The following is an 18,371-nucleotide window of genomic DNA, read 5'->3' as shown; positions in this document are numbered from 1 at the left end:
TAAAATTTAACAACTTGGAGTGTATTTTAAGAGACCTTGGTGAACTGGAGATATCTAACATGTCATTTCTCAAGCCATTGAAGATTTTTTTTCCTAATCAAAGACAATACTCCACTTTAAAACTACAATAAAACAGGATGTTTGCCAATATTTCAATGGCTCTATGCATAAAAGCAGTTTATAATAAAAAGTGTAGGTCTTTAGACTTAAAGGCTTCAGAACTAAAATAGATACTGTTCACAAGACTTACTAAGGCTTAAATTGCACGTCTTGTTCATGGTAGAAAAGCTTATAATAGGATCTATAATAAATTCTAAATTTGAGGCAATCAATCCTAATTCAAAGCTATTTGTGTATTTGGGACTGAATCAGGAAAACTGTCCTTTTAAGGACATTTCCTCTCTTCTTTACAAAATATTCTTCAATTCTTTCCTAGTTTGCTCTTGTGCTTTTATTATAACTCAGCTTTATTTGCTTTTACTGGCTTTTGACTGCTCTTTGCTTATGCTGTTAAAACAGGAGGAACATCATCCTTCCTTCCCCATCAGCAATTCCAGCACAATGCATGCTAGCACATCTGTTTCTTTTTTGATCCCCTTCATTGCTAAAAAGAAGGGGATGTTTATAAGGAATATTCCCTGGAGGAAAACAACCTAGCTAAAATTAATCTCTTTTTTAATTTTAATAAATCTCTTTCAGTAGCATAGGTTCCTGAATATATGGCATGTCTCTACAAAAAATACATTATTACTACCAATAGATGTAGAAGACCAAATCTTGAAAATGAAACGCAAATACTTTAGCCCCTTAATGAGAAGGAAGGACTCACTGGAGAAGAGCCTAATGCTGGGAAAGATTGAGGGCAAAAGAAGAAGGGGACGGCAGAGAATGAGGTGGCTGGATGGAGTCACCAAAGCAGTCAGCATTAGATTAAATGGACTCCAGAGGATGGTAGAGGACAGGAAGGCCTGGAGGAACATTGTCCATGGGGTCACAATGGGTTGGACACAACTTTGCAACTAACAACAACAAGATGTAGTGGTAGTGTGAAGAAGTTGACCAAAAAAGACCTGTGTTTACCTTTTCTCAAACATGTTCTTGGCTTAGTCTTATTCTGTTAGCTAAATCTTACCTTACAAGATTATTTTAGAAATAAAATGAGAATGGGTGAGCAGAGAAGTAACTACAGAGGCTCTCTGAAACTTGTGATAGGAAGCCTAGAACTAAGTTCCAAATCTGATGAAAGTAGTTTAATTTTTCCCAAATATTGAGAGGAGAGAACCAGATTGGTAGAGTAGTTAAAGCACCAGGCTAGAAACCAGGATACCATGAGTGCTAGTCCCATGTTAGGCACAGAATCAGCTGGGTGACCTTGGGCCATTCCATCTCTCCTAGCCTTAGGAAGCATATAATTCTGAAATCTTGCCAGGAAATCATCATGGTCTAGTTTAGGAAGTCAACAGAAGTCAACAGTTTGCTTGTGACTCAACGTTTCTGACTCAAAGGTACAGAAACATAAAAAATATAGTATGCTATAAGGCATTTATACAGGTCTATTTACATATTTATCAGGGAAGAAGAAACACTTTTTAAAACTAGAAGTTGATGTAAAAATGTCCATAAGAGCAAAATTGTATTGTGATCAAAACTGAAATGTAGGTTTCATATTGCTATATTTAGAATTCAGAATTCAAAATAATTTTCTCTGTCTCTACTCTAAGGAATAGAATATTTAAACTTAGGTGTCCACAGAAAAATTACTATTGTCATTTTATATATTTACATAATGCCAATAGCAGCACTTTAGCAATACCCAGTAGGAAGTCAGCTTTATAGAAAACCCACACACTTTAACTTCCATCAGTGCATCTTGTTATGGCAAGTGGTCCAGAAAGTCACTGATTTAATTAATGCCTATGTTAGGTGAGACTTGAGGGACCGCTTTTATAGGCAGACTGCCAGTGGGGCTGTTATTTTGCTGTCAGTAAAGGGGAACAAATGGTCTAATTGGTAGGTTGCCTACTTGACTTTTATTAGGACCCAAGCTGTCAGCAGCAACACATATAAGCATGCAATGGCATTTTGATATGCGGCAACTTAATCATGCTTTGGTAGTTATAACTAATCACTTGGTTACCACACTAAATATGTCCAGTTCATACATCAAAAAGCAGCCTGCAGTTTTTCTTCTCACCAGTACTTTAAAGCTCAGAATTAAAGTTTTCAGAAAAAGAGAATTTCTGGATTCAAGTCTGAATTAAAGGCCAATCTCAGCCTTTAATCATTCAAATTCACACGAGAACACGGCTGTGAATATTATGAAGATGATATTGGATAATGTATGATATTATCATTTTTGTTGACTCATGGCGATTGCTTGGACAAGTCTACAAAGTTTTCTTGGCCAGAATTTTTTGGGGAAAATGGCTTTCCCTTACCTTCTGTCTAGGACTAAAAGAAAGTAACTGGCCCAAAATCACCCAGTTGGCTTTGTGCCTAAGGCAGGGCTAGAACTCCTGTTCTTTTGGTTTCTAGCTTTAGCCTTTAACAACTTGGCAAACTGGCTCTTTTCTAACAGTCACTGCCCCTGATGAGCACCTGGGTTAATTTCCGCTTCAGGAAAAATGGACAGGCTAAATAACTGTGGAAAAGACCAGAGGGTGAAATAAATGGTACCACAAAGAAATAGTTAATTCTTTATTATCCAATATTCCTGGCATTTTAATAGTATTTTACTATTTAATAGAAAGCAAAGTGAAGAGGAGATTTGCCCTCATCCCCACAACCATGTTGTCTGGATACTTCAGGGATGAAGAACCATTGCTACTAACCTTTCAAAAAGGGATGGTAGGCAGTGTTTAATAACTAGGAGCAGCACTAATATTGTGGAGTTAGGATGAGAATTCAAAGTAGAAAAGTCTACTTTGTGCAAGTTAGCATGACTGAGATTTCCCTTTTGTTTTGTTTTGCAGACTATCCGTTTGAGTTCTGAAACTTCAGAAGTGCTGAAAAAATGGAAGTATCCTGGACAAAAACAAGCTGAACAAAGAGTACAGATTTGGGAAAGGCAAATCTCTGGTTTATGAATTTATTATATTTATACTCTATTCGTTATCCCAAAATCAAACAAAGCCCCCAAGGAAAATTGTTATGTCCGTATATGGGCATCCCCGCCGGATTGGCTAGTCCACCAGCAGGAGATTTGAAGATCTGTCATTGGCCGGCTTGCCTGCCGACTCCCTTTTTAAGGCGAGCCCGGCAGCACAGTCGGCTGTTATGATTCTCTTAATAAAAGTGCTGAACGGACCACCCGCTGCTCGCGCATTCTTTTTCCTGTGCCAATCTAACAAAAATAAATAGTAAATCATTTAAAAACATACAATGATCAAAATAGTGACCTGTACAGAGAAGAAGCTAAGGGGAAAAGGTTGGATTAGGCTAAATAGGTTATCCCAAATTCAAGAGTGAACACTTTTCACTTAATGTCAAAAGGCTGGTGATCAGGAGAAGGATAAGGGAGAAGGTCCGACTTGCCCATTTATGATGATCTCTGTCAGGCTCAAACAACTGGATCCATGTGTGCATATTTCAAGCTAACTACTTTATTATGTTCTGTTTATAATACAGGAATCTTCCCAGTCTGGGAGCCTATTGAGAACAATTATCTAAGGCTTCAAAGAACTTCAAAGGCTTCAAAGGGTTTCCTGCCTGGGCAGTGGGTTGGACTAGAAAACCTCCAAGGTCTCTTCCAACTCTATTATTCTATTTCTAACTTGGGGGTGGGGTTTAATCCTAGCCCTTTCGCAATGACTCCAGGCTAACTCCATGCTTGATCCCTCTTCCCTGCTAGGCTGGATGCTCGTCAACACTCTCCCAACCATGGAACATAGACCAATTCTTAGACTGTAAAGGAAGGTGTTCTTTAATTATCCATTATGTACTACCTGCAATTCTAGTGCACTTTAACAGGAGGTAATTAGAACAAGAACTCTAGCCAGGCCATTCCTCTCTGAAAACGGTATAATCAACTAAATCAAGACAAATGTCTCCCCTGGACCACTGAAGTCAGCTAGGCCTTGATGGGCAAAGTTGAATTTGGAGTCCATCAAGTGTTCCTTGAGAAGGACAACCTTAGGGAGCTACCCAATTTCCAAACTATGTACTAACTATCTCAACTTGCTAGTATGAGTGCTTGAGAATGAGAAGTACGTGCTTCTCATTCAGCTCACTATATGTTCAGACACCAATCTAATCCTTGCATCACTTCTCCTGACTCTGATGACAGGGGAAACTAGATAGCATCTCATTGGCAAAAAAAAAATAATAATAATACCCTGATGACCTCACCTTTTTCATATGGAAGTTAAAAATCAAGGATGTGACAGAATGAGTCCTTGCAGTTTGCTGTGGCTTAGCTGCCAAAAGGCCAAACACAAGATCTCTGAAGTTCTGATCTAAAGTTAAATCTAGAAATAGAAGCAGAAATATTGAAGAGCAGTGCCTGCCACAGCAATGCCAGACAGTCAACTATAGTTGCTGTAAAAAGCAGCTGTCAACTCTAAAATGATCAGCAGAATTGTACTCCTGTCTTTCTCCTGCTCCCTGATAAAGCAGACTGCTTATCACAGCAGTCAAAGAAGTTTTGCCAAAAAAAAAAAAAGTTTTGCAAAACCAGCTCTGAAATCATGTTGTCCAAAAATGCTTGCTGCAAGCTTGTTGACCATTATTCTCACAATTATTTTTCTCAATACAGAATTCTCAAGCATATTTAGATCTTTTATAGGAGGAGTCAAACTTTGCCTTCAAAACAGAGGGAAATATCCCCTAGTGCAATGGTTCTCAACCTGTGGGTTGGGACCCCTTTGGGGGTCGAATGACCCTTTCACAGGGGTCGCCTAAGACCATCGGAAAATACATATTTTCAATGGTTTTAGGAATAATTTTATGGTTGGGGGTCACCACAATATAAGGAACTGTATTAAAGGGTCACGGCATTAGGAAGGTTGAGAACCACTGCCCTAGTGTAACAAGGCATTTGCACTCATTTCTTTCTCTCTTTCTCTTTGCTGTATATCCTTTAATATTTCCATTTATGTTTGCAGTTATAAGAATAAAAGACTAATAGAAACTAAAAAAGGAAAAAAAATCACAAAAAAGGGGATAGAAGGTACATAAAAGAAAATATAAAGAAAAATTAAAAATAAGAATAAAAAATAACATATTCACCTTTGTTACAAGGTCAAACAATTTCAGTAACTTATTATCATTTCTGAAAATACAACAAAAGATCTTTTCTTCCCACATCTCCTCACTTATCTATAAACAAATCATTCAAATCTCATCATTTGCCTTCAGTCCTTCACCAGTAAGAATTACCAGCAAACAATATGTTTTAATGAAACAAATCAACTTTATATTTCTTCCTTTAACATAGCAAATTATCATTTTTCTTAAACATATCACAAAGATACTTATTTTCCAAATCTTAAAACTTTGTCATTCAGTCCTAGTCAGCCAAAATCCATTAAGGGTTATCAAAAACAACATATATATTTTAACCTTGATGAAATAAATCAACTTAATATCCTTTTCTTTCATTTCATCAAGTTTGATCTTTAGCCACTTTATATAATCTCCTTCAGCTTGATTTCTTTTCCTCTTTGTTTCTTCTCAGAATTTTTTTTTAAAGATTGTCCCATTTAAGAACATTTACCCTTGGGAAAGTTTCTTATAATTAATTTCAAAATTATTTCAAATCCCTCTGGATGCTTAAACTGTTTATTACTTTCTGAAATCAAGATTCTATTCATCTTTTTGCTGTGTATTTTCCTCCCATATACACCATTTTTTTAATGTCCCCAATCTTGCATTTTAAACTTCTTTCTCCAAGGATTGAAGAAGACTCACCCAGTGAATGCTATAAAACCTGTGATCCAAAGGTTCTTAATTGAACAGCAGTTAAAAAGCAATTCTAAAAGTGAGTAAGAAATGAAGCTTGACTGAGATTTTGTCCATACAGGTTCTGTTAATGGCTATGAACATGATAGAGTTCCTTTGACTCCCAGCTGCACTATGCATGAACTCACCATAAAAACCTGCAGTCTACTCATGAGAAGCAGCTGTCCAGAATACATATGGGCAATCTCATGAACTCAGAGAGATTAAAAGCAGCCACTGATCTTTGGTGCAATGCCATCCCTGTACTTTCAAGGGCATTCTGATCAAACTCTCTGTATTTCTTCTACATCTCAATATTAAGACAGGCATGGATCAAGACTGTATGTGGTACATTTAACAAATTTAAATACAATACCCCATCTTTATCAGATGGAACTAGAAACTGAATCTAAATCCCCCAAAATTAGAACAAACTGATCTGACAATTTTTAAAGAAACTTTTCATCAAGTTTCATATGAAGATCAACAATAATATACTTAGCAAATCTATTATGGCAGGTAACTGAAGCCTCAGAAGCTATTGCTCCGAGGCATCTTCTCAGAAATTTCTTCTTGCCTACAACGATTCTGCCACACAACATCTTTAAGATGCAGTGGAAGAAGTGCTTTTTTTTCCTGGCCTCCTTCATTGCTATATCACAGGCAAATATAACACCTTCAGCTGTGTCCTTTTGCATTCGTCTTTAAATTTATGCTACTGCCATGCAGTCCATTTTATTATTTGAAATAGATCTGAGAAGCAACAGGCATTCCAGGTCTCATAGCACTGAACAGAGGATTTAAAGGGAACTAAACTAAAAGAAGCTTCTTGGATGAGAAGCAAAATGTCTTTAAAGAAAAAAACAAAGTCTTTCTAACAAAATTTGTTAGGAAAAAAAAAGAAAAAAAAAAGTTGCCTCATGAAAAAAGCATCTTGGAGACTTTATTTATTTATTTATTTTATTTTTTAAAATTTTTTATACCACCCCCTCTCCCGAAGGACTCAGGGCGGTGAACAGCCAAGATTAAGAAACATCTGATACGAACATTAAAATGCATTTAAAACAAAATTAAATCCAATGGCTTTCTCCAGTTTAAAACCCCATTACCCATAAAATTCACCAATAAAAATTCTAAGCCAGCCCGGCTTGCCGAAATAAAAACGTTTTCAGAGCCCGGCGAAAAGTTCGGAGGTCTGGGATCAGTCGTATCCCTGGGGATAGCTCATTCCAGAAGGCGGGTGCCCCCACAGAGAAGGCTCTTCCCCGGGGGGTCGCCAGTCGACATTGCCTGACTGACGGCACCCTGAGGAGACCCTCTCTGTGGGAGCGTGTTGGCCGGTGGGAAGTTATCGGTGGCAGAAGGTGGTCTCATAAATAACCGGGCCCTAAGCCATGGAGCGCTTTGAAGATGAGAACCAGTACCTTGAAGTGCACCCGGAAGACCACTGGAAGCCAATGCAGCTCACGCAGGAGAGGTGTTACATGGGACCGCCATGTCTCCCCCATAAGTACCTGCGCGGCTGCATTCTGCACCAGTTGGAGCCTCCGGGTGCTCCTCAAGGAGAGCCCAATGTAGAGAGCATTGCAGTAGTCCATGCAGGAAGTGATGAGGGCATGAGTGACCGTGCATAAGGAGTCCTGATCCAGAAAGGGGCGCAACTGGCATATCAGGCAAACCTGATAGAAAGCCCCCCTGGCCACGGCCGTCATATGCTCTTCTAAAGACAGCCGTGCATCCAGGAGGACACCCAAGTTACGCGCCCTCTCCGTGGGGGCCAATGTGTCGCCCCCAATAGCCAGCGATGGCACTAGCTGGCTATATCGGGACGCCGGCAACCACAGCCACTCAGTCTTGGAGGGGTTGAGTCGGAGCCTGTTTCTCCCCATCCAGACCCGAACAGCCTCCAGGCACCAGGACATCACTTCAAGGGCATCGTTGGGGTGGTCTGGGGTGGAAATGTACAGCTGAGTGTCATCAGCGTACAGATGGCACTGCACCCCAAAACCACGGATGATCTCACCCAGCGGCTTCACATAAATGTTGAACAGGAGAGGTGAGAGGACCGACCCTTGCAGCACCCCACAAACCAGGTGCCTTGAGGTTGACCTCTGCCCCCCAGCCAACACGGACTTGAGAAAAGGAGATGCACCAGTGGTGAAATCCAAATTATTTTGCTGCCGGTTCTTTGGGCGTGGCTTGGTGGGCGTGGCAGGGGAAGGATACTGCAAAATCACCGTTCCCTCCCCACTCCAGGGGAAGGATACTGCAAAATCACCATTCCCACCCCACTCCAGGGGAAGGATACTGCAAAATCTCCATTCCCACCCCCCACTCTGGGGCCAGCCAGAGGTGGCATTTGCCGGTCCTCCAAACTACTCAAAATTTCCGCTACCGGTTATCTGAACCTGTCAGAACCTGCTGGATTTCACCCCTGAGATGCACCCAAAACACAGGATGGCTGTCAAACAACTAACCCAAATTTTAATTGAAATACTTGCCCCTCAAATGCCCTACCTTTGCCTGCATAGAAAGGCATACCTTTCTTCTCCTTAACTCTCCTCTCCACAATGGGCATATAGGCAATCCCATGTATAGAAGTACTAATGTTTTAGGTTTTTGTATGCAGGGCAGTGAGAAAAGTGTACCAGATTCATCTGAGTTCTTGAAACTGTTTTCAGACTTAGCATGTATTTCAGACTAGCTGGACGCCTGTGCTTTGTTATGAAACTATGTGATCGAGCATGATAAATTGATGCTTAAAGCCTGAAACATAATGTAGAATGTGTAATTCTGTAGCATCAGAGCATGTTAATATAAGGCAATTGGCAGTTGGAACAGAGGGGGAGGAAGAGAAGAATGTCCCAGCCCGCAGGCCAGATGAATCATGTGCTGGCCACGTCCACTTCTGATTTAGTGAAGGGGTAGCATCAGAGTGTGTTAATATAAGGCAACTGGCAGTTGGAACTGAGCTCTTTTCAGGTGGAGAGGAGGAGTAGAACGTCTAACTCCTTAGCATTAGAGTGTGTGATTATAATACTGTATATGAAATACTAATGATCTGATGGTCATTTCAAAAAATCCTTTTTTAGCAAGCACCTAGAAGCCAAGAGGAACATAAGTGCCAAATTTCAGGTTTGTAGGCTTTACCATTCTGGAGATTTCGTGATGAGTGAGTGAGTGAGTGAGTGAGTGAGTGAGTGAGTGAGTGAGTGGGTGGGTGAGTAAGTGGCTTTTATATATATAGGTGAATCAGAAGCAATTTAATATAAAACTATTTTTTTCCTCAGTACCCTTCTAGAAGTGCTGGGACAAATACCTTCCCAAATTCCTGAGCTGACTAAGAAGCTAGGGAGTTTTGAGATCAATGCATCTGGAGGTATTGATTTGAAAGTGGGGTGTGTGTGATAAGATTTCTTGTCTTGATAATCCATTGTCTTCATACTTTCCATTGTACAATGTAGTGTGGAAAGCATTATGCAAATAAATTGTAATATTGTTTTTAATGTGTTACATTTTTTCTCCTCAAACCTTCCTTTTCATAGATCATTGGAGACTTCACCACTTTTCTCAGATGAAGCACAACCAAGGGAAAATATCTTATATTGTATTTTCTATTTAGCCATCAACCATGAAAATTATAGTCATAGCAACTTTGATTCAACTGTGCATACTAAAACATTCTCCTTCATCTAAATCATTAAAGAAAAAAGAAAGGAGAAAAAACTAAAGCATCATTCATTGTTTGTGCGGTGAAAGAAAAGAAAGGAAAAAAACAACTTCAAGTGAACACTGTTATTTTAGTTGACCTTCAGTTTCCAAGAATACTTCCCAATTTAAAGAACTTCCTGAGAACAGCTGCTGTGGATATGCTTCTCTGCTCCCCCAGGTTTAATGACTTTTTAATAGGTAGAATTGTTTGAAGCATCCCATAGCTGAAAAATATTTCTCACTTCTTAAATAAAGGTGTCTTCCTGAAGTATAAAGAATTGCACTGTTTATATATTCTAACTGTGTTCACTTATTGCTTTTCTACTTCTCTGTGGAGTTCCTAACCAGACTTATAAAGCTGCAAGCTTCTGAATACTTTTCTTCAGTCAATCTAATTTAACTGGCCGTGCCCACTGATCCCTGTTATGTGAATCATATTTCTAGATTCTTGCATTACAAAGGAAGAGGGTTAATTGAAGAGGCTTCTTTATGTTGAATGCTCAAAAAGATTGGATTTTTTTCCCCCACAACAGGTAGCAGGACCTAGCTAACCTTGAGTACAGCTTGTTGTGCTTGGAGGGGAGACCACTAAGAAATTCCATAGCTGTAAATTAGAATAGGAAGTTGCAAAAAATATTCTAAAACAAGCTGGCAGCCAACCATTTTTACATCATGCAAAAAAAAAAAAAAAAAAAAAAAAGAACATGGGGACATCCATACTGTTAAGTTGGGTGAATGAGGACGCAGCAAGCCAGAGTAGCTCGTGACAACAGCTCTTTATTATATGGTGAGACTCCAGCAACTCAACCTGGGAGCCAGCTCCCTTTATATACCTTACAACAGTAGTGGTCAGCCAATCAGCTGAGGGTCAGTTAATTCAAACTTCCCGCCAAACAAACCTATTTACATAACACTCCTCCCCTCCCAGAAGTCACTTGGGGTGTTATTTACATACAAAGTCTCTCAGGTGACTAGGGCGTGTACGAGTCCTAGTTGACCTGTGCAGTTCAGTCGGAGGGGCGGCGTCGAGCAGGTCGGAGGGACTTTCTGTTTCTCCCTGCTCCGCCAATGAGGCCTCCGGGACCTCCTCGTGGGCGGCGACTTCTCCGGCTGTTTGGACTACCTCGATGGGGCGGCACTGGATACCAGAATCCTCAGCTAAGTCCTTCACTCTACTCGGGCTCGTGTTTTGTGCTTCTGGCTGGTAGTCATGGTCAGAGATGGGGTCGTCTAACTTGTCGTCGGTGTCTGTGGTTACCCGTTTTCTTAGCTGGTCAATGTGTCTGCGCCAAACTCTCCCGTCCCCCATATCTACCCTGTATGATTTGGGCCCCGTGATTTCTGTGATTGTCCCGGCTTCCCAGAGTGGGCCCTGTCCATAGTTTCTAGCGTGAACCGGTGTTCCTATGGTGAATTCTCTAAGCTTCCTCTCCCCCGCCCTTGAAAACCTCTGGAGAGTAATTGGGGTTGAGCCTATCTAGTATTCCTCGGAGTTTCCATCCCATTAATAGTTCTGCTGGGCTTCGGCCTGTGGCTGTACAGGGTGTGGAGTGCTGCGCTATTAAAAACTTATCTATCCTTTCCTGCCAGTCTCCGGGGCTTAAATGTGAAAGGGCCTCCTTTGCTGACCTTACAAATCTCTCTGCCTGTCCGTTACTGGCCGGATGAAACGGGGCTGAAAGGACATGTCTGATCCCTAGTCCTGCTAAATAGCCCTCGAATTGTGTCGCGGTGAATTGTGGCCCGTTATCTGACACTAGGATGTCCGGTAACCCATGGGTGGCGAATAACTGTCTCAGCTCCCTGATGGTTGCGTCGGTGGTAGTGGCCTTCATTAGCTTGATCTCCAACCACTTGGAGAATGAGTCTACAACGACCATGAAGGTCTGTCCGTGAAATGGGCCTGCAAAATCAATGTGTATCCTGGACCAGGGTCCCTGGGGCCTTTCCCACTCCCTCACGGGCGCCATTGGTGGATCTGATCTGGACTCTTGGCAGGGCTGGCATCTCTCCACCCACTCGGTAATGTCTGTGTCCATGCTGGGCCACCAGACGTAGCTCCTGGCTAGCCCCTTCATTCTTACAATCCCAGGGTGTCCCTCATGCAACAATGTTAAAACCTTTTCCCGTAAACGTAAAGGAATAACAACCCGATCGCCCCATAGCAAACACCCCCCTTGCATTGTCAGCTCGTCCCGTTTTCCCGCGAACGGTTTAAATTCCCCGCTCCCAATCTTTTCCGGCCACCCCCTCATGACCCAACTTGCGACTGTCCGGATCACGTGGTCTTTGGTTGAGGCTCTCGCAACCTTGGCTGATGTTATGGGCCCAGAGTCCAAAACATCTATCAGCAGGATGGGGATGCCAGGTGTGGGGTCTTCTAGGCCGTCAGGTAGTGGGCATCGGCTGAGTGCGTCCGCATTGCCCATGTCCGCCCCTGGTCGATGTACCAGGCGATAGGAGTATGCTGCGAGGAAGATGGCCCAGCGTGTCATCCTGGGCGATAGTGCTGCCGGGGTTGGTCGATCTCCCGCGAGGAGACCCAGGAGCAGTCGATGGTCGGTGATTAGTTCAAAGTCCCTCCCAAAGAAGTACTTGTGGAATTTCTTTACCCCCGAAATGGCGGCGAGGGCCTCCTTGTCGAGCTGGCTATAATTTCGCTCAGTGCTTGATAGAGTCCGGGAGTAGTACGCAATGGGCGCTTCTAGGCCATTCGGGAGTCTGTGGCTCAGGACGGCTCCCACCCCGAACGGGGACGCGTCACATACTAGAACAAGGGGAAGTGTTGCATTGTATTGTATTAAAAAGCTTTCAGCTGATAACAGTTTTTTGATGCCGGCGAATGCCCTGTCTTCAGCCTTCCCCCATTTCCATGTGGCTTTCTTGGTTAACAGTCTATGTAGGGGTTCTGCCACTGTTGCCTTGTCTTTAAGGAAGATGGCGTAAAAGTTTAATAGTCCCAGGAAGGCCTGTAACTCTGCCTTGTCTTTGGGGGTGGGTGCTTCTCTGATTGCCCTGATCTTGCTTTCTGTGGGGTGTATGCCAGTGCCATCTACCCTGTACCCTAGGAATTCGACTGAGGGAACTGTGATCATGCATTTATTTCGTTTTACTCTGAGTCCTGCATCCCTGAATTTCCTTAGGACTCCCCTCAGTCTTTCTCTTAACTGCTGCTCATTGTCGGCGGTAATGAGCACGTCATCAAAATAGGGCACCACCCCGGGGATTCCTTGTAGTAGCCGCTCCATGGTACTTTGGAAAAGTCCGGGGGCTACGCTTACTCCGAATTGCAAGCGGGTGCACTTGAAGGCCCCTCTGTGGGTTACGATAGTCTGTGCCTCTGCGGTAGCGCCATCTACCGGCAGTTGCTGGTATGCCTGCGCAAGATCGAGTTTTGCGAAGATCTTGCCGGGGCCCAGGGAATGCAACAAATGGTGAACGATGGGCACTGGATAGGCGCTCTGCTGCAGGGCCTTATTAATTGTGCATTTATAATCAGCGCATATGCGCACTGATCCGTCCGGCTTTACTGGCGTAACAATTGGGGTCTCCCATTTGGCGTGGTCGACTGGAACAAGCACCCCTTGTTTGATTAATTTGTCCAGTTCAATGTCAATTTTGGGCTTCAGGGCGAACGGTACCCGCCTAGGCTTTAAGCGGATGGGTGCAATATTGGGGTTGAGGTTAAACAAAATCGGGGTCCCCACATACTTGCCCAGCCTTTCGTCGAACACATCTTGGAACTCCTGCATCAGGTCTTCCTTCAGGGTGCTTCTAACGTTTCTCACTCCGGTGAATCCCATGCCTAGGGCTCTAAACCAGTCCATGCCCAGGAGGCTTGGGAGGTTGTCGCTGACTATGGTGAGGGGCAGTTTCTCGGTAAACTCCCCGTACTGTACTTGGAACTCGCCTCTTCCTTTGACGGGTATGCGGTTCCCCTGGTAGTCCTTCAATCTGCGTTGCTGTGGCTGGAGCTGTCGCTTGCGTGCGCTGGGGATGATTTTCTTTAGGTTTTCCCACGACATGATGGATATCGGTGACCCCGTGTCGATCTCCATCTGGCACTCCCGTCCCTCAATCTCGACCGTGGTGTAGGTCTTTTCTCCGGGCGAGGTACAGGTCTCTGTGATGCGGATGGTGTAGGCCCCAGCATCTTCAAATTTCGCGCCCTTCCGGTTTCCGCCATCTCTGTTGGGCCTTCGGTGTGGTGCCGGCTCTGATTGGAAGGGTTGGCCACGTGGTTTGTAGCTCTGGTGTGCCTTGGATCTGCAGACCCGAGCGATGTGGCCCCTTTTTTCACAGGAACGGCAAATGGTGTCCCTGAACTTACAGTTTTGTCGTGAGTGGGACCCTCCGCAGCTGGCGCATCCGTCTCTGGGCTCCCTGCGGGCTGTGCGGGACTGCTCGGTGCGGTAGACCTCTTCTTCAGACTCCCCTTCGCTCGCGGTGCTCGTGGCCTCTCGGTGCACTGGTGCCGTCTTTTGCGTTGTTCTGGTTAAGTGGGAGCTCTTTAGTCTCTCTGCAGCCTTTGTTGACGACTCTTGTGCCCTGGCCTCGTCTAGCGCGATGAGTAGGGTCAGGTTTGACCTCGCAAGCAGCCTTCGCTGGAGTCGGCTATCTCTCACTCCGCAAATTAGTTGCTCTAGGAGCATCTCATCCAGGTCTCGGTACTCACATTGGGTTGCGGCCTTACGCAGGGCAGCGATGTATTCGCTGATCGATTCGCCCTCCTGCTGTAGCTGTTGCCGGAAATCATAGCGTTGGACGTACTTCGATGGCGTTGGTGCATAGTGGTCTTTCAGCAGGGTCTGTAGCGTCGACCAGGAAATGTTGTGGACCGAATTCGGCTCCGACAATGCTTCGGCTGTGTCGAAGACCCTTGGCCCGCAGTGGCTCAGGAACAGGGCTTTCTTCTGAACGTCCGGTAGCCCCTGCATGTCGTTTGCCACCATGAAGCACTCGAACCGAGACATGTAGGATCCCCACTTCTCTTCCTTGGGGTCGAAAGGCGCTGGCGGGGTGTAGGCAGACATCGTTTCGGGGATTCTCCTGTGCTCCGCTCGCTCACCTGGCTGGATTCTGTTGCGGTCTCCGGTCCCCTCTCTGAACGTGGCTTCAGCTCTTTCTCGAGTGTGGCTTCAGCTCTCCTCTGCTTCTGGCCTCAAAATCCCACCTTCGTCGCCAATGTTAAGTTGGGTGAATGAGGACGCAGCAAGCCAGAGTAGCTCGTGACAACAGCTCTTTATTATATGGTGAGACTCCAGCAACTCAACCTGGGAGCCAGCTCCCTTTATATACCTTACAACAGTAGTGGTCAGCCAATCAGCTGAGGGTCAGTTAATTCAAACTTCCCGCCAAACAAACCTATTTACATAACACATACAGTCCATGTAGTTACCAGAAATTGATCCTGAGTCTACAGAGATTTGCTTTAAACTATATTTAGTTTCTGACCAAGTCACTCTTGAAATACTTTGACCAGAAATGAGCACATCACTAAAGTAATGTGGCTGTAAATAAATGTAATGCAACTTTAGAATGCATCAAAGGTTTCCAAATCACAAAGAATTCATAATTTTACTTCATTTTGTGATTGTCAGATATCTGCCTGAGTCACTTCCAAATGTTATCTCATTTCTCTGGACCTAAAAAAACTGACTCAATTTCCCCTTTTGCTTAAGTAATAGTTCTTAGATATTTCTATCAAGGTCATCTTTCTGACTCTTCTGACAAGAAGGCAGTAAGGATGGTCAGGGAATGAGAAACTAAGTAGTGTGATGAGAGATTGACATAATTGACCCTCAAGAAGAAAAAGACTAAGGGGAGATATAACAGCATTTGTCAGATCTATGATGGGATATCACATTTCAGAATTCAGGGCATGGATTTACATTTCAGGAGGACAGTTCCAATTGAATGTTAGGAAAAGTTTCTAACCTTGAGAGCAGTTCAACAAAGGAACCGGTAATTATCTGGAGATGTGGAGGGCTCTTCCTTCACTGGATGTATTTAAGTAAAAGCTGGACAGCCATCTGTTGTCGATACCTTAATTTGTGTAAGTGCAGGAAGCTGGTGAGTTGCTCCTGATGGGCTAAATGACCCCCTCCAACTCTGTAATTCTATGGTTCTGTGAACTTTTATGTACTTCCAACAGTAGTTTAGAAGTGGGATTTTGCCAGTTGAAGTTTGTCCCACAGGAGACACATTGCCCAAAGCAGCATGTTCTATTCTTCTTTGTCTACAAATGATGCTGAGACAACTCAAAGTATATTTAACTAAGCAGATGGTGCAAAGTGAGTTTTGCAACAGAGTTGTCAAGGAGACTAAACTTTGAAAGAAAAAAAAGAAAAAAAGCTACCTTTCCTTTCTCTTAAAAGGAATTTCTCTCACTCTCTAATCTGGGAAATTATCATGACATTATTCTCTTTTCAAGAAATTGAGCAGCTTGGAGGGCTATAGAAGGAGTTGGATGACTTTCACATTGATCATTAAATGAAGGGAGGAGGCAGAGATCAAAGCAGCCCGATCATTTTAACCAAAATAAACTGAGTGACTGTCATGGAGTTTACAAAGGTACTCTATTGACTGATTCTTAAATTAAGAGTGGGTGGTCTTAATTTTTAAGACAAAATTATCTTAAGATAGATATTAATAAACAAGATGGTAGAAATATGGTAAACACAGTTGTTGTTAATCACGAAGTCGTGTCCGACCCATCGCAACCCCATGGACAACGTTCCTCCAGGCCTTCCTGTCCTCTACCATCCTCTGGAGTCCATTTAAGCTCACACCTACTGCTTCAGTGACTCCAACCACCTCATTCTTTGCTTCCCATTCTTCTTTTGCCCTCAATCATTCCCAGCATTAGGCTCTTCTCCAGTGAGTCCTTCCTTCTCATTAGGTGGCCAAAGTAATTGAGTTTCATCTTCAGGATGTGGCCTTCTAAAGAGCAGTCAGGGTTGATCTCCTCTAGGACTGACCAGCTTGATCACCTTGCAGTCCATGGGACTCACAGGAGTCTTTTCAAACAACTCAATTCTTTAGCGCTCAGCCTTCTTTATGGTCCAACTTTCACAGCCATATATTGCAACTGGGAAAACCATAGCCTTGACTATATTCACTTTTGTTGACAGGGTGATGTCTCTGCTTTTTAGTATGCTATCTAGATTTGCCCTAGCTTTCCTCCCCCAGGAGCAAGCGACACAGAGACCCAATTCTGGAAAAATCATGATAAGTAATCTCTTGTTTTCGCCCACTTTTTTACTCATAGAATGCTGACTACAGTGGCCAGATCTGTGAAGATGGGCAATGCCTTTCCCCCAGTTAGTAAGCTTAAGATAGTGACCATTTCCCATTAATTCTGAAATTAGTTAGACATATTTAGCATGTCTCCTGATTGGGGAATACCTCTGCTTCTCTAGCCTTTCTGGATCAGTAAAAAAAAAAAAGTAATTTTTTCCTGGCACTTGAATTAGAAGGGGAAAGTGGCAGAACTCTTGCCACTTTCAGCTTTCTTTATTCCATCCTTTCATTGTTTAATCAGTAAATTTGTAAAAAAAGATTTTTTTAAAAAATGGTTGTGGAGGGCAGCAATCAGCGGGGAGGAACATTTTCATCAGAATACACTGTAGTCAGCTGGAATGGGAATGTTTCTTTACATTTAAATAAAATGCAGTAGATGAATCAGCCAGCCCTGACTGAGTTGATATAAGACATACAGCACTGGTTTTGACAGAAGCAGGAAAAAAACAATCCAATGTTGTCTTTTCAATGAGCTGGGAAATGTAGAGGATGAATTGGCCAATGTTCATTCCTGACCCTGACCTCAAGAAATGATCAGTAGCCTATACTGATGCTGGGTAAAGCAATGGCACTTAGACTTATATATTGCTTCACAGTGCTTTACAGCCCTCTCTAAGCAATTTACAGACTCAGCATATTTTCCCGAACAATGTGGGTCCTCATTTTACTGACCTCAGAAAGATAGAAGGACGAGTCAACATTGAGATAGTGAGACTCGAACTGCCAAACTGCAGTCAGTCAGCAGCAGCAGCCTGCAGTACTATATTCTAACCACTGCACCACCACGGTCATAGTAAGCTGGTATACAGACACATAAATATAGATACATACACACACACACACACTCACATATACATATACACATGTATACATGCACATACACGCAGATGATTTACATATTATTTTTATTAATTAAAAGAAAGCATTTGGTTTTAATTCCAAGAAATGTATTTTGGATGAAGCTGGCACTTTCCCAAAGACCAGTGACTCCTTCTTCTGATTATGAAACTTCAACACAAATTTAGTTCAACAAGTGCTTGCAAAATATATTTATCAATTCTAGTCCAAAAATAAGTGAAACTGGAGTGCGTTTTGGCTCCCTTCACTTTTAATCTCTTCATTTATCCCCAAATCCCAATTTTGTAGACTACTGTAGTGAATTTTACTTTCTTATATTGACTAGTTAGATCTACTTCATTTTCTTTGTGCTAATGATTTAGCTATCCTCTCCACAACACAAGTGTATTTGAGGCAGACTTCCAGCCATGGTTAAATATTATGGAAAAGAGAGATATGTCAACAAATATTCTTAAAACATTAAGTGGCAGTCATTGCTTAAAGACCCAGTAGCCATAATCAGGAATGGAAAATAACTAATGTAAATATGTGTGTACACTGTAATATCTAGGAATTACTTTTCA

General features: G+C 42.8%; 1 protein-coding gene and 1 long non-coding RNA gene across 2 annotated transcripts; one reads left to right on the top strand and one right to left on the bottom strand.

The window, feature by feature from the left end:
- The first annotated feature begins 8,637 nt into the window (after positions 1-8,637).
- LOC117677091 (uncharacterized) lies at positions 8,638-9,926 on the top strand. The gene is made up of 2 exons (XR_009622043.2): positions 8,638-9,072; positions 9,483-9,926. It is a non-coding gene; the product is annotated as an uncharacterized LOC117677091 (long non-coding RNA).
- A 1,468-nt stretch (positions 9,927-11,394) lies between these two features.
- On the bottom strand, positions 11,395-15,978 carry LOC132711218 (uncharacterized). Its single transcript, XM_087890699.1, has 2 exons — positions 11,912-15,978; positions 11,395-11,534 (listed from the first exon to the last, which is right to left on the bottom strand). Exons 1-2 carry the CDS (start codon positions 14,679-14,681, stop codon positions 11,395-11,397), a joined length of 2,910 nt encoding a protein of 969 aa, XP_087746825.1. The 5' UTR covers positions 14,682-15,978.
- Positions 15,979-18,371: the final 2,393 nt, after the last annotated feature.

The sequence above is a fragment of the Pantherophis guttatus genome, chromosome 3 (assembly GCF_059756535.1).
Source record: "Pantherophis guttatus breed Tessera chromosome 3, ASM5975653v1, whole genome shotgun sequence".
NCBI classification, from domain to species: domain Eukaryota; kingdom Metazoa; phylum Chordata; class Lepidosauria; order Squamata; family Colubridae; genus Pantherophis; species Pantherophis guttatus.
Note: the sequence above shows the minus strand (reverse complement) of the source record. Positions and strands in the feature narration are given on the sequence as shown.

Excerpts from the sequence above, each read along its gene's own strand:
- LOC132711218 (XM_087890699.1), bottom strand. The coding sequence starts at position 14,681 with ATGTCTGCCTACACCCCGCCAGCGCCTTTCGACCCCAAGGAAGAGAAG. Across the intron at positions 11,535-11,911 it reads CGTGATCCGGACAGTCGCAA|ACCTTCATGGTCGTTGTAGA; the intron begins GTTGGGTCATGA and ends TTTCACGGACAG.